Below are 27546 nucleotides of genomic sequence, written 5' to 3'. Positions count from 1 at the left end.
ATGACTTCTGAGTTAACAGCTGTTAACAGCTGTTCGCCCAATCCCAATCAGAAGATGATCAGCACAAATGAACGACGGGCCTTTAAAGGATAAAGCTTTATTATTCTGTATTTATCGTCAACAAATCCCATGAAAAGACCAGAACTAACCACGAGTTGAGTCTGTTTCTCAATACTTTCTGACTCTACGCTGTCTGTGACTCATCTTGAAGCCCATTCATGCCCACTGAAGACATGTTGAATAAGGTTCAGTCATTTCCTGGAACAGCTGCCCACTGCAGGTTTCAGTAAATGTTACTCGCAGGAGCAAAAAGTACGTTTGTTAGGGACTATTTTCAGCGGAGGACTAACACATTTAGTGCTGTAGTGGGTCTTTATAGCTGCAGGTCTATGTGGCATCGACTCAGACTGAACGACAGAGTCTGTTTTTATGGATGAATGAGAGCAATAACAGGATCTTTCTGTTCCATTGTTGGTCTTTTCCAGGAATTTGTTGACCAAAAGAAAAATCCAGAATATCAACAGCGTTATTCTTTAAAAACGACTCTTCTTTCATGTTTAAAGCAGCGAGCTGACTCTCAGTGTTCGACCAAGCTTCGCTGGCTGTTTCTCTGATGGCACTGATCTATATGAACCACGACAGGTTTCAGACAAACACAGTTTGTTTTTCCCGTGAAAAGGACATAAACGTCTAAATCTAACAGCATTAAAGGTCATTAGTGAGTTAATTTGCATGCAGACTGTGCTCATGCCAGACGTTTGCTCCGACGCCTCCAGGGAGGGAAAAAAGCCCGTTCAGAGGAAGACGGCATGATTTCTACCTTTGTGCCTCTCTCAGCTGTCAGCGCTGCTGTAAATACACCATCATGTCTCAGAGTGATGGAGTGTGCTATGTGAGACAGCATGTAGTGTTTTCTGTCTTCTAGCGGATGAGTGAAAGACAGGAAAGCTAATATTTAGCTCTGCTCTCATTTGTATTATCAGATATCAGTTATTCCGCTGTTGTCAGCGCAGGACGGTCCAATTAATACGTCTAAACATGACAAACATTTTCTCCAAACTTCCTCCCAAAGCCAACACACATGATGTACTGGTCTCTGGAGTATTGAAATGCACCAAAATTATTATTATTAATATTAAAAATCATCCTGGCTCTTTTCTCTGGATCTGATTATTAGCTTCTCGATTAATTAGTCTGTCTGTAACATGAATAGTTCATGCGATGCAGCTTGTTTTGACCGACTAATGGTCCAAAACCCCCAAAATTCTCAGTTCAGTATCACACAAGTCGAAGATAAGCAGTAAATCCTCACATTTGAGGAGCTAATTGTTTAGCATTCAACGTCAAAAATGACTCAAACGATTAAAGAATAGTTGCTGATTACTGTTAATCAAGTAATAATTCAGCTCTGAGTATCCCCTCAGAACCAAGTATAGGTCCAAATCCAATTTTATACACTCTGTCTGCTCAAAGCTGAAAACAGAGAAAATCATCAATATGTTCCATGTGTAAAAAGGATAATGAGCTCTTGATTTGGCAGGAAATGGAACGGGTGGGAAATAAAAGGAACGTGTTGCCCTACTTCCTCTTTCGGCCACAGGAGGGCAGCGTGACATCGTGCCAGCGAGAGACGGTGGAGGAGTCTGTAGATTAAGGTGTGATCTGTGGTACAGAGACGAGTCCCTGCGGTCATATTCCAATCTCCTTCATCTCCATCAGTCTGCTGTTGTCGTGTTCAGAGATGTGCGTTTCTGCTACGGCTTTAATAAATCTCCATCGACCAATGGAAAGTTGTTTTACTACAGAGCTACACGAGCATTTACAGGCGCAACACAGCGTAAATACAAATGATCGTGTTTGTCATCACATCCTTGTGATGTGCTTAAATTTCCACATGATGAGAACACTATGCTATGCTAATATGCTAAAACATTCTGTTTATACCTTCTGGTTAAAGGGACCCAGTACTGAGTTTCTGAGCTCACATGAGACCAGATATATTTTATGATGTGTAACAAACATGTATAACTGAGTAACTTTACTCAAGTTACTAGTACAAGTGGCAGTTGTACTTTCCTTTTTTTTTTTTTGTTGCTTTATGCTTCAACTCCAGGACAGCTCAGAGGGAAATGCTCTACTTTTAACAGACACCTTATAGATCCAGATTTTCTATTACAAAAAAAAACTCTGAGAAAATTGATATCAGTCTAATGTCTGTCCACTAAATCTGAAGCTGGAGATGCGTAGCTTAGCTTAGCATAAAGTCTGGAAGCAGGGGTTTCTAACATATAACATGTTACTCAGTGAATTTAAGGTGTTTATAGTTGTTTTTAAACTACAGACAGAGCCAGGCAAGCTATTTCCTCTTGCTTTTAGTCCTCATGCTAAGCTAAGATAACCGTCTCCTAGCAACAGCTTCATTTTTAATGCACAGACATGAGTGGTATCGATCCTCTGATATAACTGTAAGCAAATAAGTATATTTCTCTAAATTTTGAGCTTTTCCTTTAAGTATTGTCAGTACTCAAAAAATACTGTTACACACCTGTAAATATACTACAGAAAGTTATTGTTACTCCCACCTGTTTCACCAACATGTCTCAGCTGTTTTATTATTATTGTTGTTATACTGATCTTTATTTTTGGGTATTTTTATTAACTTTTATTTTGTAGTATTTTAAGTGTCAGATTTTACGGCCTCAGACCTGAAATGTTCCAGTCCTGTTTCAACCATGTAAAGCACTGTGTAACTTTGTTTTGAAAAGTGCTCCATAAATAACATTTATTATTATTATTACCTCCAGTTATGAAGATGATTTGGTTCGTGTGGGCTCATTTCGATCAGTGATTTGTACATCTGTGGCCTGTTTTAAGCAGAAATCAAAGAGTTCAGGTGTGAACTCGTTGATCAGACGCGGGTCACCTCTAAACAGAAGTATGAACAGGACTCAACTAACGATCAAGTCAACGAGCTTTTATCCAAACACGGGGTGAAGTCAACAGGTAAACAGCAGCTATGTGGTCTAAAAACAAATCTACAAGGACTACAAAGAGCTATTCCTGGACGGTTTGTCCTCACCTGCACCAGCACCTTCACTCAGCTAGTCAGGCAGGACATGTGACACTTCAGAGAGGTCACGGGGAAAGGTCAAGGACTGCAGACACTTATAGTGGAGGGTGTGTTGGGGGGGGTGAACCCTCCACATCCTCATTAGCTGCTGCTGCTTTGAGCCAGCTCTTGGCAATCGGGACAGGTGTAAGTCATCTCATGTGCGTTTTGGCCCATCCAGACTGCCGTCCCGTTGGCGTCAGACTCTTGGGCCTTAAGAGAGCGATGCACTTTGGCACAGTAGCTGCTGCTCTCACAAGAGGATGGCATGATGGGAGCAAAGAGGACATAACAAAAAAAAAAAAAAAGACAAAAACGGTGATGTGAGGGTGGCTGGACAGGCGGGGGCGCTTTGACTCAAAGCGTGAGGGAACAATGAGGAGGGTTTGCTTTCATGAATGACAATAATGATAAAAAGGGGGGAATTAAACTCGTCAACTCACCAAGCTAGGTATATCATAGACACTATGAATATGAGGAGCACAAAGGCTCCGGCTGCTACACCATACACCCACATCTTCAGCTTCCCATCTGTGGAGGAGGAGGCTCGTCAGTTTGTCTGTCTGTTCACACTTCAACACGCCACCAACAGCCGTTAAGAGCTGCAACAGTTCATTCTGTGAGAGCTTCACAAAACTTTAACACATCGCTGCTTCCATTTATTCTCCGACACTTACAAAAAAAACACAGCCGGCAAATTACAGTGAAATTTCATTTAATGAATCAGGTGCCAAAAATATATTTAGCGGCTCATACGGGTACGAACATGTAGGAACAGGCGTAGAAAATAAGACCAACTGGACGATTTAGAGGAAATAACCAGTGTTTATTTTTATAAACACCAGGTACCAGTGCTGGGATGTAACTAAGTACATTTACTCAAGTACAGCTTTGAGGTTCTTATTTCCAGTATTTGAAGTTAGTCTCTACTTCTACTCCACAGCTTTAGTTACTGGTTACTTCTCAGAGTCAGAGTATTAATACATAATACAATCTAAAACGAATGCTGTACTTTTTAAATGAATCCACCTGGCAGTACTTCAATTACTTTAAATTAGCCACACCTTCGCTAGCTGCAACATTACAGTGATGTACACATTAATGCATCAATAATCATAATCTACCATTTTTCATAATGAGTACTTTTACGTTTGTACTTGTACTTAAAGGTATACTATGCAGGATTTTCCTAAAAACAGTGTACACACTCATCTGAGTTCTTCCTTCACTGTGAGGAACCAGAACAGCTGCTCAGACTTCTCCTCGATAACAATCAACAGCAGTTTTTGTCAGATGGACTACAGATTTTGTGTTGTGGCAACCTTAATACCCTGAATGAGCCTTAACCTACAACCTAATTTGCACCTACACTGCAGTCAACCTATAGAGCATAAACCGGCAGGTTATCGTAACTGTCAAATACATTACACCATAATTACTTTTTAGGTTCCACAGATGATCAGAAAATTTATATATTTTTTCCCAAACGGCAGTTTTGTATCCAGTAAGTACCCAGTATTTACAAAAGGCTGTTAAGTATTTTCTTGGTACCTGATCAGTACAATAAAAATACACTGTAAAATGTGAGCTGCATTCAAGTTTCACCTTTATCTTTCTCAAAATGCAAAAACATGTTTTAGACCTTACTGTGATGAGAATAACAGCGAGGAGTGTGCTGCAACAACAAGCAAACATTTGGAAGTTAAACGATGCCGGGGCTACTGTATGTGACGGCTTGTGGAAGCGGCTGCTCCTGACAGACGCTCACTCGGTCTGTTCTGTTGCATCCTAAATGTTTCTGCCGCTCTGTGCAGACTCAGACGTTAATGCAGCAGCAGCTCAGATCAGGTTCAGAGCAGGCTGCAGACACCTCTGATGCAGCTTTGTTTTTAATGTGTCAAGCTTTATTTCATGCACAGCTGCAAGTTAAACCGAATGTTAATTAGACCCTGTCAGCACTAAATCTGCCAAACGCAAACTGAAAGTGAAGTACGCGCTGCTGTTGTCATGTGAAAACCTCTTAACTTCACCTCAAGGATTACATGCTGCGCTGCAGGTTGAGGAAATTGGGCCAACGCTGTAAAACCCTTTAGATAAACTTAAAAAGACACAGGAGGCAGTGGTGAAAGTGGGAATATTTAAAATACAAGCTCCTGACTTCTAACAGTCCTTCAGGTCATGATTTTTAAAAGTGAGCTTTGGAAACGATGTGTAATGATTTACTGAACTTAATCTCAGCAGGATGAGTAATTGTCAACGTGTAATTGCACATTTGCAGTAAATACAGGCTCTAATTACAGTCATTATTGGCTGGATGTGTTTTATTTCTACTTTTTTGTTGTCAGAAAAGATTAATGACAATGTCAAAGATTTGTTCATATTTCCCAAAATATAAACCAGCCGCGTCTGCATCCTCCTGATTTCCTCCACATTTCTGACTCAGGAGCATTTTTACGTGGTGGTTTTTGGTAATTACAGCTTGACAGCTGGAAAACAGGAGCTTCTGAAGAGTTCATTAAGGCGGGGTTAGTTACCCACAACATGACAGTCAAGAGATTAAAAGGTTTTCACTTCATGGCAACAAAACTCTGAGTCTCTTGTATTTTGTATATTCTAATTTTTAGTGAGTGTTGTGAAGAGAAGCAGCCGTTTGGACGCGGATCTGAGCTAAATAACCGTGTCATGTGGTCTGACCTGGTCCGTAGGGCTGCAGGTACCAGGTCCGCCCGGTGCGTCCGGGCAGGATGGTGGTGGGCAGGGTGGGGTTAATGGCACGACTGGTCTTCACATCCCCTTTCTTGTCTCCTGCTGTGGGGATCTCCAGGATCGGGATGGGGGCGCACTGGTCCAGCTGCCCGGTGGGCGACAGCACCTCTGTGAATCCCTCCTCGCACATGCAGATACCAGCCTGCAGGGGGCAGCACAGAATCAGGTTTGGGAGTGTGAGGCCAGGTTGGCATGGCGGTGAATTAGTGGATGTTGGTATGGGAGGGGTTCGCCGCCCTGTGCTGTCCCTGTCTCATTCATTCAATCTAGATAAAAGCATCAGCTTCCAGAAAAAAAACCCTCACACCTGTTTGTGAGCTGTGTTCATTATACAGAGAGCAGTATCTGTTATTTACCCTAACTGATATAACTGAGGTGGACAAAATAACAGAAACACCTGCTAGAAGCACAAACTAAAGCCTCCACAGTGACGGTGACGTTCAATCAACACCAGCCTAAAACTGTTTGAACAAAAAATCCTTCACGACAGTTGGATTTAAAGCAGGTTTGTTGTATTCGACAGCTTTAGTTTTAGCTGGTTGTTTCTAATAAACTGCTTTATGATGCTGGATTGAAGTGACCTCAGAGGTCCTAAACCCGCTTCTCATCAGATCACTCTGACCTGCTTATTCAGTGGTTATTAAGTCTGCTGGTTCTACCAACCAATACAGCTGATAACCAGCTTATATGTGTGTACACACACACACACACACACACACACACACTAAACTGGATGAACTTTGAGATTGAGCCGCTGCTGTTTCTGGTGGATGTTAAACTTATTTTTCTGATTCTGATGCAGCACAGTTGAGTGACACAACAGGAAAATAGGTTTTACATCTTCGTGCTGCCATCGTTTCATTCCCTGCTGCATTCAGATTCAATTCTGGCAGCAGTGTCACAGTGAGTACAGAGGCTGCCACTCATCCCCGGACATGTGCTTTCAGCTTTATGTCTTTTTATTGATTTTATTCTGTTTACCATGGTTTGCACTGAGCATCTTTGAAGCATTTCAGATTTTCTTTTCATTCTTTGATTTCCAGTTGAGTTGGTCGTATGAGAGGACGGAGCTGCTCACCTCACTGCAGAAGGACTTTGACATGAGACACGGAGGGTCACAGGAGCTGTTGTCCACTGGAGGGTTCATAGCGGGACAACCTCCTGAGGGTGGAAAGACGATAGAATCAAACAGAGAACAAAGGGGTACCACGACTATCGACATGATCTGTTTTGGTAGCAGCACTGGAACATTGTGAAACATTTTCAGAATAAAAAACACATTCACGCAGTTATTAAATGGAAAAAAATGATCAAGTGGATGCAGCCGGGTTCATCTTTGAAACTATTTTAGGCGAGCAGCCACGTGTTCGTGTTGTACAGGGATGTATCGCTGTACAGGCTGCCATCGCCCACCCCCGTCGCTTCTTACTCCCCTTTTTTTAAGAACAGCGTGTCATATTTCTGACATATTTTGAGTAAACTTTACCTCCTACTGTTAATCAAACTGCCACTCGTTGATGTAGACTTACTGCTGATCTTTAGAGCTGCTGCTTCATCTCAGATTCTCACTTTCACAATAGATTCAGGGACACACGTTCAAAACCAACGCTGCAAAATAAAACAAGGTCTGCTTCAAAGTGCTCGTCACAGCAGCACGTGTCTACAGACTGAACCCAGTCCAACCAAAAACTGATTGGTCTTGGTCTTATTTGAAGAGAGCTTAGAGCTGAAGTAATTAGTCGTATAATCAGTTAGTGGCTCAGAGATGTTTGTTTTTTTTAAGAGAAAGTGCCAAAAAAAAGTCTGGATGCAGCCTCTCAAATGTGCATAATTGCTAGTCTTTCGTAATATTAAACCGAATACGAAATGAACTTTTCATTGTTGCTCAGACAAAACAAGTAATTTAAATACATCAACACGGGCTTTAAGAAGCTGTGATGGCCATTTGCCACCGAAAAGGTAAAATCATCCAGTAATTCACAGGAATAACATGCAAACATTAACAAAGACATTGCAGTAAAGTCTATTTAAACTCAATATGTTTTTTTTCTTCTTGTTGATCTTCTTCAGACACACCAGATTTACTCTGACCTCAGGCTGGGAACCACAAGGACGATATGTTTCTGTTCCCATCGTACACTTAAAACTCTAAAAACGTGTTAACGTGCTATGACGTGAGCCTCCGCAAGACTCAGTTCCTTACCGGTGACATTGAGTCCATCTGAGCGCTGACACCAGATAAGCGGGCGGGTGGAGTTTACGCTGCTGAACCATTTGTACTCGTAACATTCGCCCCCTGAGAGCAAAACAAAAAAAAAGAATCAACATCTTTACAGACTGAACAGTCGGCAGTGAGCACCATTAATCATATGAGTGACAGATTAATAAAGCAGCTGCTGTGTTATGGTTGTATAATAGGCTGCTGTCATATAATATCACTATCAGCGTGTCTTCACAGAGGGGTCCAGTTCAATGTTTTAATCTTCAGTAAGAGCTTTTGCTTAATGGCTTTCTATCAATGCTATTATGACTTTATCAATATCTCCATCAGTGCAGTAAATGACCATATTTCCCAAAGGAGTCCTGTGTAACCAATCATCAGTCCGGCCCATTCGCCGAGCGCAAATGAACAATTTAACCTTGAACAAAGGAAAGATCTATTCTCCGCAGGCCTGGGTACAGTATCGCCGCTCCAGTCGATGGCGCAGCTCTATCTGCGGCTTTCACGGGCCGATTTGTCCGCGGCTCAGACGACTTCGCCCTTTATGTTCTTCACTTTTCCAATTTCTTCCCTTTTTTTTCCCGCCGTGGTGCAGCCGAGGCCGTTCCTCAAACGCGTCGAGTTATCATCGAATCGCTCACTTCAGCCGGCGCTTCCCACCAAATTTTATGAGCAGATTGGAGTTTTACTACTATATGGAAACATTTCTCAGAGGAAGAGCCGCTCTGGAAGCAGCAGTCGTGTTAACCCAAAAATATCACAGGTTTCAGACACATAACCGAAAGCCTCTGTGAGGACAGTTATGTTAGAGGCGATGGCTCGTTTTCAGGCCCATTAACTTAAAAAAGTTTCACTATAACTTGACTGTACTTATTATATATAACTCAACATGGTTTACGGGGTGCCTGTTTGACATAGACACACATGAGTGGAGGTGGAGCTGCCGTGCAAGGCACCTTCCAAAATCAGTATCAATAATGTTCAGTAATGAGTGAAGAAGGTAACTGATATTCAGGTTTGGAACTGCACACAAATTAAACCTACACCTTACGCTTCACTTTTCATCCATGCTAGCACCAACAGGAGGTCAAAGTTTTTACTTATTTTCAACATCTACTGGACGGTTTAATCATCAAACGATGATTCCTAACGACTCCGATGACACCGACTTTCCCACCATCAGGTTCACAATTGTGGTTTTGAGTGAAATTTCTCCACACATACGGATGGATTAGCACAAAGTTAAGATATTATGATATCCATTGAGTGAATCTTTCCATCTAGAACCACCGTTAAGTAAAGATTTCTCATCCAATACTTTAGTTGAAGAACGATATCTGCAAAACTAATGATTCGCTCATCATCCTCAGCAGTGCTTTTAGTGTTAATTAGCAAATGTTAACATGCTAAACCTAGATGGTGATCATGCCAAACATTATACCTGCCTAACATCGAACATAAATAACATCATGAGCCTTTTGTGTAATTTCACTGAACTGATTAGTAGAACAACTGGCAGCATGTGATGCTTAACCTGCATTATATTATGGGCTGATGTTATCGGATGCGTTTACTTTAGCTTTTCTTCCTGCTAGGATACAGATTAAACTGATATTGGATGCATTCTTAACCAGAGATAACACTCAATCACTAATGAGATCATATGTATTCCTAAGAATGGACGTACTGACCCTATTAGCTGCTGGCTGAATGTGAATGTGTGGGACAAACAAATGCCAGATACAGATAACAGGAGCACACAGAGGCCAGCGGAGAGAGATATGACAAACTGAACCGGTTACGTGGTATCAGCCTTAGTCATTAGGCTACCGGGCGCCCCCACAAAAGTCATTTTTAATGTACCTATTTGATCCCTAGCCTCCCTTTCTCCATCACCTCCCTCCACTCTGTCTTCCTCCTCCGCCTTCACTGGTCTTGGCTGGGCCGCTCCTCCCCCTGGGCCTGGAGTGATGCTGTGAAACCAGGTCAGGTTGGTGAAGACTGCTGTGGGGCTGTGAACGGCAGCCAGGGAGGGAGGAGAGAAGGCGTGGGAGGCGAGGGAGGAGGGTGGCTGCTCTACAGACGGAGCCTATGGCTGATGTGTTGATGCTGAGCTTTGGTGGTGGTGATTCACAACCCATACTGCACCTAATGGGTGATTAATGCGCCCAAGGGGCCACAGATATGACAACAGTAAATGAGTGTGGGGGTTTCTTCTGTTTAGAGATCTGACTCAAGAAATCCCATCTGAAAAAACACCAATTGACCCAGTGCACACAGGGAAAAGCAGAGTGATAGCTAGTAGTTAGCGCTTTAGTTTCATCTGTATTTGGAGTTCTGTACCCCCCCGATTCAGGGTATACACAGCTCAGTCCCCCATCCCTTCTCCTCAAACTCAAAGTCTTCTCTCTGTGGGTTTCTCTTCTGGTGCTCCAGTTTCCTTTGACAGTCCAGCATGCAAGTTCAGATGGATAGAAGACTAAACAGCCTGCAGGTACGACCCTGAATCTAAGTGTCTTTCTGTGTTAGCCCCCCGATGCTCTAACAAGCTCTTCATCGTGTTTTCCTGCCGTCCACACAAGCTGAGTCTGACTTCAGCTCTCGAGGATCATGCGTATATGGAATTCGTAGGTAGAGTAAAAGGATAAATTACTCAAAGCCCACCAGTTAAAGGGAGTTTGCTCACCTGTGCAGGGCTGAGACTCCCAAGCCTGGTCAGGACAGAGCTGCAGGTTTTCAGGCTCCTGAGCCAAAACAGCTCGTGAGCGAACCTGAACCGAACCGAAGTCCACGCCGGCCCCCTTGACACAGATGCTCACACATGAGCTCCAGTCTGACCACTCCATCAGGTAGCATTCACCTGCAGGGACAAAGAGATGTGTGCGTGGTTATGAAAGAGATTCATTTATTTTTCAAGCAAAAATATTTTCTCCAGTTTCTCCAAAGTGAGGATTTGCTGCTTTTCTCTGTTTTGTATCATTGAAACTGAATATCTTTTGGTTTTAAAAAACCTTTTTTCCACTATCTCTTTAAATTTTATAGACCAAACAATAAACCAATTAACCACAAAAATAATTGGCAGATTTTTAAAGAATGAGAATAATTACTAGTTACATCAATATTTAATAGCATTCCCAATATGGAGAAGTTATTTTTCAGATCTTTGGGGCATTAGAAAACAACAAACTGAATTACGAACAACTTCACCACATTTCCTCGACAGAAATAAATTTTAAATGAATGAATAAATCTCAAAATGAAAAAAATTAAATGGTGAACTCCCCTCTGTCGCCCCCCCACACATCTGCAACCTTGGAGGTATTTTCGACAGCGGCCCCTCCTTCAAACACCACGTCAATCAAATCACCACCACCTAAAAAACAGAAGTGGTCTCCGCCCATCGCTCTTCTTTTCTGCTGCTGGAGCTTTGATCCGTGTCTTCCTCACATCCAGAACTGACCACTGCAGCAGCATCCTTCACGGCCGTCATCTAAAGTCCTGAATAAACGACTCTGCTGCTCGCCCGCTCATCGCACCACATCACCCCCGTCCTCCAGAAACTCCACCGGCTCCCTGTCCCACAACTCTCTCACAAAGCCCTTCATCACCAGGCTCCCTCCTGCCTCACCGACCTGCTCCACCATCACCTCCGCCCCTCTGACGCCACCCTCCTGTCTCCACCACCTGACCTGTTTTTGCCAACTTGCAACTAATCGGACTTAAAAGGCTGCGTAACGTAAAACCACTAACCAAGACTCCTGTTTTCAGCACTGCTTTTGTGATCAGTGTGAGTTATATAGGATTTTTGATCATTAACAGTAAAGTGTCTTTGAGTACCCTGAAGAGTGTTCATGCATAAAATGTATTATTATTATTATAAAATGGTGAAAAAATAGACAAAACAAAACCTGTTGCTTAAATTAATGAATGCAAAAATACATTATTTTAAAGTAAAGAAACTTAACGCCATAGAAACTGTGTTCAAAGGTGTCAGTCATCGTATATATTCAGCTTGGTCTAACTGAAGCAGGCAGACATTAAATCCTTACAAACTGAACTACAGCTCTCTGACTCCTCACCGTTACCTGTTCAGTGGGAAATCTTTGAAATAACTGCCCTTCGACCTGTATAAAATTTCGAGGTCTGGCCTCGAGCCATATCGCACACCTTTTAATTTCCTGACTGTGTGGACAGCCTCAGATCCGCAGGCAGCCTCTTCAGGTCGGCTCTTCCACAGTTTAAGACTAAAAGGTGACCAGGTTTTGCCCTCAGGGTCTCTCTGAGGAGCTTTGGAGGAGGGAATTAGCATCATCTTGGAATTCACACCTAGATTTACGAGATTAGACGTATTTTATGTCACTGTCACAGTTAATTTACTTGTATTTTCAATCTCTCGTTGTATCTTCCTGTTTTCCTTTCCTTTAATTTGACTTTTAAAAGAACTGCTTGAGCCTTGCCAGAATGTCTGCATTGCAGCTTTAGTGTGGGCGTCCAGGTGGAAATGCTTTACCTGTTTTATTTATCCAGTTTAACCTGAGTGAGATCTTAACGTATGCGGCTGAGATAAAGAATATGTGTTTACATATCGCATCAGGACGGTTAAGATGTTTGAAGCGCTTCAGGAGGACGAAGGTGGAAGTTCGAAATGCAGGGTGGGATGGTTTTGATCACAGCTGACAACTGCAGCTCATCAAACAGCAGGGGATATAGTACACGGGTCAGGGGTGGCAGTGCATGAAAGCATGTGTGCATGTGTGGATGCAACCTGCCAGAATTCCCAAGCTGTTCCCGGTCCTGCACAAACAGCCCTTGAATTTCCTCCCAGATCACACTACAGTAATGCCCTGCACTGAAAACAGTCTGTGCTTTTGATTGCCGTTTGATAGTTCAGCGCTCCTGCAGTTTGGCAAAAGGGGTTGGACTGACTTGTTATCTAGGGCAGCGTTTCTCTGTGTTTTCCATCTCAGGGACCAGCAGACGTCTGATGAGGGCTTTTTTTTTTTTTTTTTCCTGCAAAATGAGAAATCTGCCAGTGGAAACATGTGCCACACGCTCTTAAAATATAAAATGAATTCAAACTGTGGTACTTTTAAAGGAGTCGTGGGTTGAGAAAGGGTAGTATTTTTTTCCTCATCTATATTTTAGAGATTGAATGATGAACGATCAATGATGAACCAAAATAGACGCAGAGCAGTTTGGAAATGAACTCCACATTTGTATTTTGTCTTTTGGCAGAAGCAAGTGACAATACTTCTCCCTTCAGGGACTGCTGACACTGAAAATAACAGAGTGTGTGAAAAAACACCCCTCTTATCAGGCTGAATCATAAATTGGGGTTCAGTTTCCCGTCTTTTCTTATTGAAATGTTGTAGATTTGCCCTATTTAACGAAAGGAAATGACCTCATTTTCACCTGGTATTAAAATATCTATATCCGGGCATGTTATCCGGATACGGAAAAACACACGTTAATGGAAGGTGTCATGATCGGAATGTGATCGGATCTGCCGGACCACATCTAGACATAGCCTGGCTCGCATTGTGTTCAGATCTAAAGGTCGCTGTGAACATAAACCGCACAACGTGCTGCCATCTGTACACGACACAACACTGATACTGATATTTGTTTTTAGCTAACATGAAGTACAGGCTGTTCAGGTTTAGAGAACAAGCGAGGCTGAAAGAGACACATGTGATCACTGACTGTACGTCTGTTCTGTGCCATGAAAACACCAACAGATGAGTTATTCAACAGAACTGAATGAAGAGTAACACAGGGGGGAAATTAATGACATACAGTGAAAAAACTGTATGTGTGACAATGTGATCCTCTGTTAACGAGGCATATAATGTATGCACACACAGACAAACTAACACAATATTTTTTAACCAAAAGAGGAATAACTTCATGTATTACAGTTGCCGAATTTACAAAAAGGGACAAATAATCAAGAATTTGTTGTAGACAGTGTTTCAGAAAGTTTATAATGTTTCCTCTAACCCAACAACTCAAAAAACTCTGATTTTTTGAAGGGAGTCTGGGGCTCGTTCATTATCTGAGTAACGCATCTGTTAATAGCAGGTGTAAATGTGGTGTATGTGCAGCACAGTATCAAGGAACAGCATGAAGATCACTGTTGTGGTTGTGGGAGGAGCAGTCAAGCCTTGGAGCTGCAGATCTAACCTGAGTCCAGCAGCTGTTGGGCAGAGCTCACCTGTCTGCTCTGTTCTACGCTGCAAAGCTACATCAAACCCAACAGCTGACAGGTCTCTGTCACAGAACCCTGACAACAACTCATCAGAGCCAACCTTTGAAGTGATAATCCCATCTGTGAGATTCTCTGTCTTCTTTCAGTGGGGGTTTGGGGTCGACACCCTTGGTGCTAAGCTGATATCGTGCTGTTTTGGCTCTGCTGTACTGAGACGTCACCTGTTAATCAAAGTGTGGTTAATATGCTGAAGGCCACAGTAGACACAGTGTATACCGCTGCTACTTAAAATACCCCCTTCTTGCACTTAATTTGAAAAAAAATGCTGCTACTGAAGAGGATTTGTCACCGTTAAGAGCTGTAGTACCAAAAACTGTCTTTAAAAAAAAGTAGTGCCCTTTGAGTTGCTTTCACTGACAGTAAACGCACCACCGGACAAAAACGTGGCAAAAGTAGACACGACTGCAAAGTATTAGTGAGTAAGAACAGTATTTCTGCTAAAAAGAGAAACTCAGACATATGCTTTAGTATGACCTGGCTATAGTGTTGGAAATGTATGTTATCTTGAATTCATCAAGACAGGATGTTAATGTGTAAAAGCTGAGTTTGCATTAACACCAAATAGCATCAATAGATCAGATTATCAAGGAGATGTCTGACTAAAACATGATAAAATGCACTTATAAGAGCAGAGAGCTTGAGCAATGAAAGCCTGATTATGTCTGCGGTTGAAGTAATAAAGAATTTATAGTCATTTGAATCTGTCTTATATTAATCAGTGACACAGAAAAGGGAAATGTGTTCATATGAAAATGTCATGGACTGCGACCTTAAAACCAGGAAGCTGTCTCCAGAGTGTAAAAAATGATGTTTCTGAAGGTGTGTGAGGGTGACTGTGAAGGATGGAGGTGGTTGAGTCTGATACGCTGCTGATTTTTACTCTATGTGGAGAAAGTTAAAGCTACATTAGACTCAAACTGCCAGATGGGGCGGTTACTTTGTTAATCAGACCGCAATAAACCACTCCAGGACTTAGGGCAGATGTCCAGCTCGGCATAAAGACGGCGCGGAGGCCGAACCGCTCACCGAAATAAAAAAAGTCATCCTGTGCAGGTCGACGGCGCGCTGACACCGCCAGGTTTGAGGGTTCGCTACCTGCTGGGGCTACCCGTGCTGAAAATGTGTGCACACATGGCTCACTAACAAGCTCCAACCAAATGACACATGGCATCGGCCTCGCTTCAGGTTTTTGTTCAACGCTTCACCTGCTCAACGACGACGCACGTGGAGTTCAGAATGCACGAATCACATGAGGCTATAACAGAAGTTTTACCATGGTCTGGGTAAATACTTGATTCTGATTGGCTGCAGGGTGTCCGTTAAAAAGTGTTATAGGACACCTATAAGAGAAGTTCCGGTCAAATAGCCTGATTGTTCTTGAATTTTCGCATCATCCTCTGGACAAACACAAGTGGTAAGAGGTGCACTTGTCCTCTGAAGTGATACTTTGTAACGTAACATAACGTTAAGCAATCATCTCACTTCCCTCCACTGATTAGGCCTAACATAAGAGCTGCGGCTGACTGAGCTGCGGGTTCTGTGGCCAGAGCTGGTTACCTTGGCAACGCGTCACAACGAGAGATATTAAATTGTCCGCTCAGCTGCTTCTTGTGAAAAATTTGAATTTTAACGGTAAAAATTAACAATAAAGTATTCATAATTGATATAATATTTATTTTTTTTGTAAGTGACCACGCCTCCGCGTCGTCCATTCATTTCTGATAAGGGACACCTTGTCGGGCATTATCCCTTACTTAACAACTTAGAAACGGCGACAAGTCGACGCGGGTCTGCCGAGATTTGGATTTCTACACGTTGAAGTGGTGAAGATTTGGCGATACTTGATATGAAAGATGTTCAGAGGATGGCCTCTTCTTTAATTGCCTTCCCAAAACCAAAACTATTTTTTTCTTTATCGTACAGTAACGAGCTCTACACTGCAACACTAGAACAATGTTGCTTCTTTAGTTCCCCGACTTCTACTTCGTTCATCAGCCGATTTGAGTTTATATTTTTTTTTTCTCGGACGTGCAGCTTTAGCTTGTTCGGCTAGCTATGGCTGATAAAATCTGCCAATAACTGTTGTCATGTCTTCAGCAATATTGACGGCCACCAGCTAGAGATGAGGAGATAAGATAAGATAAGGCAAACTTTTTTAATCCCCATCTGAGGGAATTCGGTGTTACATGCAGCATCAATAGAAATAGTCATCAGTCAGAGACCCGCTGGTTAAATCACGACAAATTTCCACTGATAAATCTGCGTATGTGCTGTGCAGCAGCCTTTTATTTCTTTCTCTCAAATGTTCCTTTATTTTGTGTTTTGGATGTCTTAAGCTGTATTTCGTATTTAATGACCTTTATGTGCTGTAAATCACTTTGCCTTTGTGTTTGAAATGTGCCATCTTCACTGCTTTCAACATATCAGGTATGGAGCGTCGTTCCACACGATGCCTATAATCAACACTGAAAACACCTCTTCAACCTGTTCTCCTCGTAATCAGCACCTCCATTCATATGTGAGGGGAACACATGCATAAAGAGCAGACTGCTCCTCGTGAGGCTGTGGCTCAGTTTGCCATCTTGCCTTTTTCATACACCCTTAGGGTTTTTGTTATCTGGCCCACATAGATTAATGATTGCACCCTTTTTGTCTGTGTTATTTTATCTCTGTCTGTATGTGTGTGTGTGTGCGTTTTAATCACTTTGCTTCTGTTTTCCTTCACTGTACAAATGGAATAAATTGAATTGAGTGGGTCACAGCATTTATTTGGATTCGCCTCTCAGTCTATTTCCCTGAAAAAAAACCAGGTGGTCTAAATAGTTTGTGCCTTCCACATAAAACAGAAAACAGATCCTGACAGCCGTGCCTGTGGCTTGGCCAGACGCTTCAACAAACACGACCAACGTGTCTGCGGGTGGGAGGCCTGTGAGGGATCACATTTTGACCGATGCACTTGTGTTTCACACTCTTCATGTGAGACTTCTCACTGCGAGGTGAAAAGAAGTGGCTGCTGTCTTATATCTCAGCTCCCTCATGGGAAGAAGTGGGGAGAGACATGAAGTAAACTGGGAGAAAATGGGCGAAAACTGGAAGAAAGTATGCGAGCCAAACCTGCGTGAGGAGGCTTTGGAGATTTAATACCTTGGCAGAGGAGAGTAGAGGGCTTTCTGAGTTGCTACAGGCAATGAAATACAGTACCTACCAGTAAATTTAACTCACATAGAAGTGCACAGTTATACAAAGCATCTGCCATAATGTAGTCCATTTATTCTGCCTTCAGGTAAGCTCTGATTTTAGAGGTCATGATAGATACTGACTGCTACTGGATAGAGATAATAAAGTCCACCCTGTAACGAAAGTATTTTTAGTGGCTGCTTTGTGAAATAAATCAAACTGCTGACAAGTGTTGACTGTGTTATGCATTGCACAGCGAGTTCAGCGTTCTGCTGGTTGAACCTGAGAACAGCTCTGCAATGCAAAATAAAGCTGTAATGGATTATTTCACTTAGACCTTTGTTTCATGCTAAAATCTGTCTGATGCTCAGATGTTCATATTCAGAGCTCCAGTGAACTGTGCGTGTTGATAATCTCTGAAGTAATGATGGCGGGCTCAATGTTATAATAACCTTTAGATAATGAACAAAAAGCTTAATTGATTCATTTGGGAGAACCGAAACAAGAGTCAGATTCGACCAAACAAATATTGGCGAATTGGCAGCTGCTGTTGCTTCTAAGGGGCTCGTGACTCCTTGAAGGTTACTGAAGCCTGTTTTGTGCTGTTTTATTTATAGGGACATGCACTGAAACAGTGCTGACACTGACCCAGGGCCTGATGTGAACACCTTACAGACAGGCTAAAAAGATTCATTGTGTGTCGCTGCTGTTGTTCATTATTGCTTTTGTGGTATATGTAAGTAGTAAAAATATCCAATCCTAATAGTGGTCGATTCATATCAGCTCAGATTTTTTTGTGGACCGTGTATTCAGACACAGATCCCATCACCTGTGAGGGAGAGATTCACATCCTGACTAAACACATGTTTGTCAAACCTATGACAATGACATACAGGTTGTGAAAACATCCTTACTATGCTAATACTACCTCTACTCTATCCAGTGTTTGGACATGACTTTGTGAGGTTGCTCATGCAGCACAGGAAGCTCGAAACGGCCGTATTTTGAGCAGCATTATTACCTGGGCAGGGAAGGGTACAAGCCTCTTTCAGCCTGATCCGCTTGTCCCCGTCGATAGCCAGCTCCAGGCTGCTGCACAGCTCCTCGTCCACCAGGCTGCCCTCGCTGTCACTGGAGCCATCCGACACAAAGCAGGACAGGTTTCTGTAGCGCGTGCCGTGTCCACACACCACACTCTGACAGGACAGGAACACCACAGAAGAAGAACAAGGAGGAGGATGAGAGCTACCTCAGGCAGAGAGGACGGTTACATGAACCTACAGTCGCTTGGTGACAACTTAATGCTGCTAATTTATAGCTTTGGCTTTATAGCTTTTAAAGTTTTGTCCATCAGCTATTTTAATTGATAACTCAGAGTCACATTAAGGTTCCAGAACAGAAGCTGTTCACGTGGCTGCTGTGACCACTAATAACGAGGTTACTTTCATGTGCAAGCAAGCGGATTTTAAATAATGACGCACTTTAATAGCACACCAATCTTCATTTTTATCAATGTGTGCTTCCTTTTACCAAGTGCATATAAACATCAACTGTATACAATATTAATGGCAGTTTACAGCTGCAGTCTGCAGCTGATATACATGTGCATGTCTGCACCGACGTTAAATGAAATTAAAGGTAATTAAGGTGAAAGCCACTATCCCTTATTGATTTCCATTACTGAAGTGATACCAATCACAGTGGAGGAGCTGTAGACAGAGAGTTGAATGTTGAAGATATTCTATAAATTCGCAGTAATTTGAAACTTTTTTTAATCAGTAAACTGATGGACAGTCGGATCTCTGAACAGACACTTTTACATTTCTTAAGCCTTAAAGATATGCAATTAAAATTTGTGCGAAACTGCTCATTATTCTTCCTGTCTCCAAACACGCTTCTTGGCACAGTTTCATTCGGTTAATCACAAAAACGCTGGCATCTCTTTGGTGGATATAAATCACTGCCTCACTACCTCAACCGTTTGTGTTCTAATGCTTAAAAAGAGCCATTTTGTCACTGCTACTAAAGCAAGTCGTGTTCAGACTCTATTTTCCCTTTAAGACATTAATCAAATAAATGCTTATGTTGAAATTAAGTTATTATGGAATCCCTTTTAAGACAAATGAATGACTCAGAGTCTAATATTTGATTGTTTTAGTTACTTTTCATGCTTATTTAAGACTTAAAATTAGAATCCTTAAGATTTTCAGGGAATAAAACCCTGTTTTCAAGGTCAGCATTTTTCTGCAATGGTCATTAAGTGTATATATACTCTGTGGTTACCTCTCTGTATTAGCTGTCACAGTTAGTGGCGGGGTCCGCCATGCCTTTCCACGCTTAAGCGAGAAAATGATGCATGCATGTAATCGTGTGTTACTGTTTCACCTCACTGATATCAGCCTCATTGTTTACTGTTCACTCTCCTACAGCCGTATCAGAGCACAAATCTAAAGAATTACAACTTTAAAGACCTGCAGACATCCTACATCAATGAGTCACTAACAAAAGCAGAAGTGAGGAAGTGGTAAGATAGTGGGTTACAATGCATTATGGGTAATGGCTGACCTCAGATGCCAATAAATGCAGTTAGAAAATGCTGTCTCTCTCCGTCTGTTCCTCTCTCACACATACGAGGAAGGCTGAGATTATTGGACACTTGATAGAGTTAACTGAGAGGAACAAATGACCTAAATGAACGGTAAGAGGTGACATGTCTCCCTGTCTTCCCATAAAACGACACCCAGGCTTGCAAAGGTTTGTTTTATGTCATAAAGAGATGCAGCAGACTGCTTTAATAATCTGACCTGGTGTCACGCAATGCAAAATGAAGTGTAAAGGCTGCCAAATTTCTTGGCAAAGGTATTGGTTTACAGTAATGTATCAGCATTAAAAGTGCATTAGATTGATTTTTACTGTCCGTCTCACAAAATAACTGCATGAGCAGGGATTTGATGGGGTTTTTCATCAATACTAAACTCCATTATTTTTTGCCAGGTGCCGAGATTTCTGTCTTCCATAATCAACTTTTTGGCTCAAATTCTTGCGTGTATTGATCTCGGCTGAGCCAGGGAGCTGTCAAAGCGGCATTCTTGTAGCTGACAGAGGTCAATGCAATCATTAATAATTAACGCCCACTGGTTTATGCTATAATGTTGTGATTTATTAACGCACCTCCACCCGACACTCGGACCAGGGGCTGTACTGCCACCGGTAGCACGGTCGGACAGGGCAGGGCTTCCACTGCTCCATCTGAGAAGAGCAGGGCCGTCCGTCGCCCTGATAGGCCTGAACCACCGACCGCCGGCGCCACATCTTACCTGGAGAAAACACACAGGAAGTGACATCAGTGTATTATTTTCCCTTTGATATTTGTGTTTTTTCCTCTTAATTTTCATTTGAAAGTTAGTACTCTTCTCTTTCTTGATCAGATTTGTCCAAGGGCCAGAATTTTATATGCAGACACTGTGATGGCTGGACATTCAAAAAATATATGTATACATTTTGGCCTAAATAGCCTATTATTTTTTTTATATTTTCACTTTCTTACAAAATTATTAGTCTCTATATTGGTGTGAACAGACTCCTACAACCTTGGAAAATCCATAATGATATAATAACTAGATACTGAACTAGAAAACGCTTTCAGATCTCAGTGCGCAAAACCCACAGTTCAACTACCAATGAATGAGTCCTTATCTCAACAAAAACTCTCCTTCAGGATCCCAGGAAGCAAACATAAAAATACATAAACAAACATACTCGATGTGCCGCTGTCGGCTCCGGGGAATATCCTGCCAGGGAGCTGAGCGTTTGATGGTGGGTCCACGGAGGACCGAGGATGAGTTTCTGTAGAAACGGTGAACTATGAATTACAAGCTTTTTTGGCTCGTTGCCAGGGGTTGCCATGCTAATCGACGATCACTCTCAGGACAAACTGGACCTCTTCTGCTGGTGAGTAATGTCAGATGTGCGTATTTTCTGATTTGAGGAAAATATTCTGCGGGCTGGATGGGAAGATTTGGCGGGCCACATGTGGCCTGAGGAACACTGGTAGATGATCACAGATTTAGATAATAAAGTTAAGTACCACTCAAGCTAGAAAAACAACAACAACAGGGTCCTCTCTGACTAATTCTCAGTCAGCAGTTTTGAAATTTCAGGCTTGTGCTGTACAGGCATGATACAAGATAAATGTTCAGATTTATTTCCTGCTAATACAATTATACAGTGTCAAGCAGCTGAGCTTTCTGCACAACAGACTAAATAAAACAGATGTGGCACTTGCAGTGACCGTTGCAGTTGAGCAGAAAGCAGCCATCCATTCCTCTGTAAACAGCTCATTTTAAATGCATGTGTATGTGTTTGTCTTGAATGCATTAAACGAATGTTACTGTGCACAACAGCCCTTCACTTAGCAGAGCAGGGCTTTCTAAACAGCCTGAAATACTGCACTTTTTTCTCGGCCTTCTTGATTGGTTCTTGGTCCACTTGAGTAAAATGGCTTTTCTCACACATCAATCAGCAAACTCTCTTTAAATAAATCCAATACATTACAGCAAACGCCTCAGAGACAGTTTGATTTAAGTGCAGAATTGATGCTATGAATTGGTCAGGAAACTCAACACACACACACTGCGCACACACACACTCACGCAAACACACACATTTTAAAATGCAGCCTTCCTGTCTACCTGTTTTAAACCACCCACTCTCAAACCTCAGAAACCTTCATTTGTTGCACGTCCTACTTTCATTTTCACATCGCCTCGCCAGCAATCTGCTCACCCCACAATACACCTTTGCCAACCTACGACACCTTCCAGCACACAGAACATAAATCAGCCGTCCCACACACTAACAAACTGTGCGACCTCATATCCTATTCCAACAAGGGAGCATCACCCCCCCCCCCCCCCCCCCCCCACACACACACACAATAAAAAACACATCAAATAAGGTCCCCTCTTGCTTCTTTAGCCTTTCTCAAACTTTTATCTTATTCCTTGTGATTTAGCAGCTATCGCTGTAGTGCCTGTTTTTCAAAGTGCCCCCCACAGCCCTGAGGAGCAGGAAGATGTAATGGGACAGAATCAATTGTGTGAACCGCCGGAACCACAACCAGGCAACAGGAGGACAAATTTTCGCCGGTCATTTGGGAAGACTCTAACATCTCTTGAATAAACACTTCCTCTCTTTTGCTTTTGTGGGTTTTTTCCGGCCAGATGCCTCCAGGGGGGAGCAGGAAGTGTTGGATATGACTTTTTAGTTATACAAGCACGTTTTCCCGAGAATGCACGTTTTTACTCAGCCACACCAAGCTTTAGTACTTTGGTGTCGAGTCATGCACAGCAAACTTACAAACCTGGGACAAACTGTACTGCAAGCTTCATGTGTGCAGGCTCCTCCAGACCTGTATGTTTTCTGCATGCATCTTCATGTAGACATTAAGAGCTCGGGGCATTCTTCTAGTTCTGCTTAAAAGTAAACTCTAATGCATTTTCTGTATTTGATCCTTCACGTTACAAACAGCCCAGGGAGTGTCGACAAAAAGTCACACCTGTTTCTCAGCTGCACGCTAATGCAGAAAAAATGTCTTTTTGTGCAAGGAACATAATATTCTGTGTAATTCTGTATTTAAAAGATGCAGCCGGGAATTTCAGCTCATAGCTGTTCTGTCACCGAACCAAGTGTGCAGGGCTTTCGGAGCTACATCAGCTCTCACCCAAAGACTAATTAGATGGGAAAATCAGCTGCATCATCATGATAGTACACCTCAGGTCTGCTTCCTGACATTATCACACAACATTAACAACGTTATTATCATCTGCCTGATGACACTTAAGCACATCAGGGGTGGATGTGACCCTCGCTGGGTCTATTCACTGATCATACCAACCAAATAGCAGATGTGTCTGAAATCAAGCTTCTGTAATTTGTGAATCTTTTAATCCCAAACATACAGTTTCCCCCTTACGACGCTTTGACAGCATCCTGTGGAGGTTTTTTTTTACCTCTTGTAGCGCCATGAAGCTGCTTATTTATGAGCGAGTCTACATTTTGTTTGCCTCATAAATGCACATGAGGACACACGGCAAGAAATTTAGCAGTGGGTCAACAAAGCCAGGGAAGAAGACTGCGAGCTAGTAAACATGTATGCAAACAATACAGGATTTAAAATGTTCACAGAAATCAGCATTGCAAATGTTTTGTGTGGAAGGAAATTTATTCAACATGTTTGTCTGACCTCAAGGATACACACAGCGATTTGATGAGCAACAGCGAACGTAAACAAACTTTTGTTTGTTTAGAAGAAAACAGACTTTTTTTATTATTATTGATGCACCATCCCTCCAAATGGAAATATTCTCGATGTCTTGTGCATCATTTCAATCACATTTGTCAACAATTAACGAGAAAAAGTGACTCATGCTGTGCGATGTTTGGCTGCACAGCTTGAGGTTGCAATGACTAAACGTACTGCACATCAGTGAGGTTTAACCTCACTGGCTAACCCCATTTGAGCTGAATCACTGGACTGTTATCTGTCACAAATGCAATAACTTACTGTGTTTGGCTGCCACGCTAAGCCTGACTAATTTCATTTTTTATATCACGCCTTCAAAATCATTTATAGCCTTGTTTTAATGTAAATATATTTTATTATTAGTGCCTGACCTTGTATTTTATGTGCTCTTTTTGTCGTTTTTTTTCCCTACTTTGCTGCTGTGGCTTTTGCTTTTATTGTGATTTTATCTAATTACTGCACATAAAAAGTGAAATATAAATACGCATCAGTACAGTGATCATTGTAGGGTTTTACTTCATCGATAATGAAGAGGTGACCTAGAGGGTGTCTTGTTAGTAAAAGCTCACATATTTCTATTCTGAGTCCTGTCAGTTCTTTGGCCACACTGGACGCTGCTCCAGATAAAAATGTCAACAAAAGATTTGAGTGAATCGTAGTGTTGAGAAACGACTCTTACCCTCTAGTCCACACGTCTGTGAACACTCTGACCAGGCCGACCACTCCGACAGCTGACAGTTGACGGGACACTCGACCACACAGGAGGTGTTCATCTGCCACTTCTTCTCCAAATTCAGCTGCGGCGCGTGTCGGCAATGAAAGGGGGGCAATTCACAACACGTCATCAAATCGTTCACAACACAGGCAGGAACAGTAGCACACGCACAGCTGACTCAAGACAGCAGCTCGACCTCTCAGCACTACAATTCCCAGAGGCCTTTGTTCTGGCAAGGGGCGGACTGTGCTGGGCAGCATCAGGCCAGTGGAGCTGCCGTGAAAGCTTTTCTGACACAGTGTGTTTTTTGGGAATGAGCCAGATGATGAAGTGGGCCAAGGGTTAAATAGCTGTGGGGACGGCTCAGCCACAGCCCGCCGGCTACAATTACAGGGAGCAGAGTCACATTACGAATGAATAAAACGCTCAGCCTGAAGCAACGACAACAATCTCTGCATGGGAATGCTTGTGAATATTTCATGTTGCTGTGGGCCTTATAGTACTGGAAGGATGGAGTTGTGATGTGATTAACACATTTAAGAAAAATGAATGTGTCAAAGAAAGAAACAAAAAAAAACAAAAAACAAACTGGCCAAAAAACAAAAAGGGAAGAACAAAAGGACACACTTGAGGAATTTTTGCAAGCCTCACCTCCTCGCAGAATTTCATATCGACCGATTTGCCGTCGCTGCGAACGCAGTCGAGCATCCGGGTTTTGATGCCGCTCCCGCAAACAGCGTTAGGACTCAGCTGACATGTACTCCAGTCTGAGGAGAAACAGAACACATTCACATTTATATTTGTGGCTGCTCATGTTCATAAAGCTGGCAATGTGTGCAGCAGAGTTTTTATAACACCGTAGAGACCTGTGGGTGCCAGGATGAAATACAGACAATCTCCTACAGCTCAGTATCAGCAGTATAGTTCATGAAGTAATACTACACAGTGTTGGCCAGCACAACCACTGTGTTCTATCCACCGAGCAGCATTAAGTGGACTCTGTTGCATTTCCTGTATGTGTTTCTTTCACTCTGCAAGCAGCCCAGGAACTGTCAGCAAAAAGTCAAGTGGAGAAATAAGCTGATTGTACTTTGAAGTTTATTGTGTCTTAGTTGGACTCTATTGCAGGAAGGGGTCTTATTTCTGACCAATTATATGCTAAAACCAGGTCATAAAGGCTTTCTGAGCTACATCAGCTCTCACCCAGAGAATAACGAATAATGCGTAAGTAGATAAATCAATAACTCAAAATTAAAGACACAGAAAAATCAAACACACTGTGTCAACACTAAAATTTTTGCCTGAACTTCCAAAGTTCATCTGTAGAAGTTCATCTTCCAACAATGCTGACATCACAGCTTTTTCAATTTTGGGGGCAAGTTAAGGTAAAATCTCAAGCCCTTAAAGTCAAGTCAAGTCAGAAGTCCTCAAAACTAAAGTCCATGCCAAGACGTCCTCCAGGCACGCATGCTTTAAACATTTTTCTGTCACAGCTGAGTTTTATGTATTATGCTGTAATAGGGTTTTGTACATGATTGATACCCCGTCTTCTTTAAATCTGTCAGTATGTGTGTGTCGAGGCCTGCCTGACACATCTTATTCATTTTTCATGTAACCTTGCTTCAAAGTTCCAAGTCTTTATGAGAGGGAGGGAAAAGTCTCAGCGCAGTCAAGTCCAAGATGTCATTTAATTCACGAGTTAACTGATTTTTTGGCCACTTGGGGGCAGCAGAAACAAGTAAACGCTGACATATCGTCATCTTTTAAGTTGATGTGGCGAACGTGTTGGCAAGCTGATACTCATTTACCCATCCAGCAGATACACAGCAACATTATCGTTCATTTGAAATTGTGTTTGCGTCCACCTGATGAATCCACGTCCAATATTTGCTCTCTTTTTAGCTGTTTTGCCCTCCAACAACTCCTGAGGCAACTATCCAGCTCAATTAGCTGCTAAATGCTTCACTATGTTCACCAGCTACTCGTTAACTCTGCCTGCTGTTTGATGCTGGGCAGGTAGCCTACCGTGGCTTCAGCAGAGCTTTTTCGCTGGTAACAGCCGTCCAGAAAACCAACGAGTTGAAAAGATGTTAATTTTCTGAGGGTCATCGCTACAAATGACCACTTTCACATGCACGTAGCCATTTGATCCACCGTTAATCTGAAAATATTGATTATAGCAGCTTTAAATGTGGCTCACAGATCCTACACCTACAGCTCTGGATAACTTTCCATTCGCCTGCAAAGGGCAAAATAAAATGGTCGTAATTACAGTTGATTGAGAGATGCAGGTACAAGACTACAGTGAGACGTTGTTATATTTCAACAAGCTGCCAAGACGGTTGAAAGTATTTTATCTGCTAGCTGTGTTATGACTTGTAAATCCTAGAATTCACTTGTCACACCTCCTCCAATTATATTTTGCAGGAGAATATGACCCTCACACGATGACTGCCACCTGCCAGCGAGCAGAGCACACAACTTAGCCACACACGGCAAATATTTACCAGTGTTTGGCAGGTTGCTGATGTTGATTTTACCACCCTGGGTGCACGCAGAGGTGGCAGGCAGGTGAGGCGGAGTCATTATTTAGACGGGAGCAGGATGGAAAAGGAGAGGAGCACGAATTCAAGTCACAAAACACGAGCATTTCGCTAGCGTTGGATGTATTTTCAGTTGAAGCAGGGTGATGTGGCGGGACAAAACACGAGGAGACGCCGTTCAGAAGTGTTCAAATGCGTCAGCTGTCACAAATTCTTTACACTTCAGAATGAATAAATCCCAGACAGTGAGAAACAACCGCGGTTTGTCTCAGCTTTTCAAGAGTGAACACACAGAAATGCACTGTCGCACCATGTTGCCTCATGTCACTTTGAAAGTTGTTTAGCTTTAGGTTTTATACGCTGATACACAGCGTGTCCCACGAAGCAAAGGCAATGGGACTTTCATGTAAAATCTCAATTAATCTTTGATATGTATAATATTG

General features: G+C 42.4%; 1 protein-coding gene across 1 annotated transcript in view; it reads right to left on the bottom strand.

Annotated features, from left to right (window-relative positions):
- Positions 1-3211: 3211 nt before the first annotated feature.
- LOC121610252 (thrombospondin type-1 domain-containing protein 7A) overlaps positions 3212-27546 on the bottom strand; it is an 87945-nt gene continuing 63610 nt past the window's right edge. The window contains exons 22-31 of the mRNA XM_041942270.1: positions 25212-25327; positions 24525-24642; positions 20713-20858; positions 18563-18737; positions 10783-10956; positions 8079-8171; positions 6954-7036; positions 5804-6017; positions 3553-3640; positions 3212-3356 (exon numbers count right to left, since the gene is read on the bottom strand). Coding sequence (XP_041798204.1) covers positions 3212-3356; positions 3553-3640; positions 5804-6017; positions 6954-7036; positions 8079-8171; positions 10783-10956; positions 18563-18737; positions 20713-20858; positions 24525-24642; positions 25212-25327 — 1352 coding nt within the window. The remainder of the gene's footprint in view (positions 3357-3552; positions 3641-5803; positions 6018-6953; positions 7037-8078; positions 8172-10782; positions 10957-18562; positions 18738-20712; positions 20859-24524; positions 24643-25211; positions 25328-27546) is intronic.

This window comes from Chelmon rostratus, chromosome 8 (assembly GCF_017976325.1).
Source record: "Chelmon rostratus isolate fCheRos1 chromosome 8, fCheRos1.pri, whole genome shotgun sequence".
Lineage (NCBI taxonomy): Eukaryota > Metazoa > Chordata > Actinopteri > Chaetodontiformes > Chaetodontidae > Chelmon > Chelmon rostratus.
The sequence above is the reverse complement of the archived record's forward strand: the minus strand, read 5'-3'. Positions and strand labels throughout refer to the sequence as shown.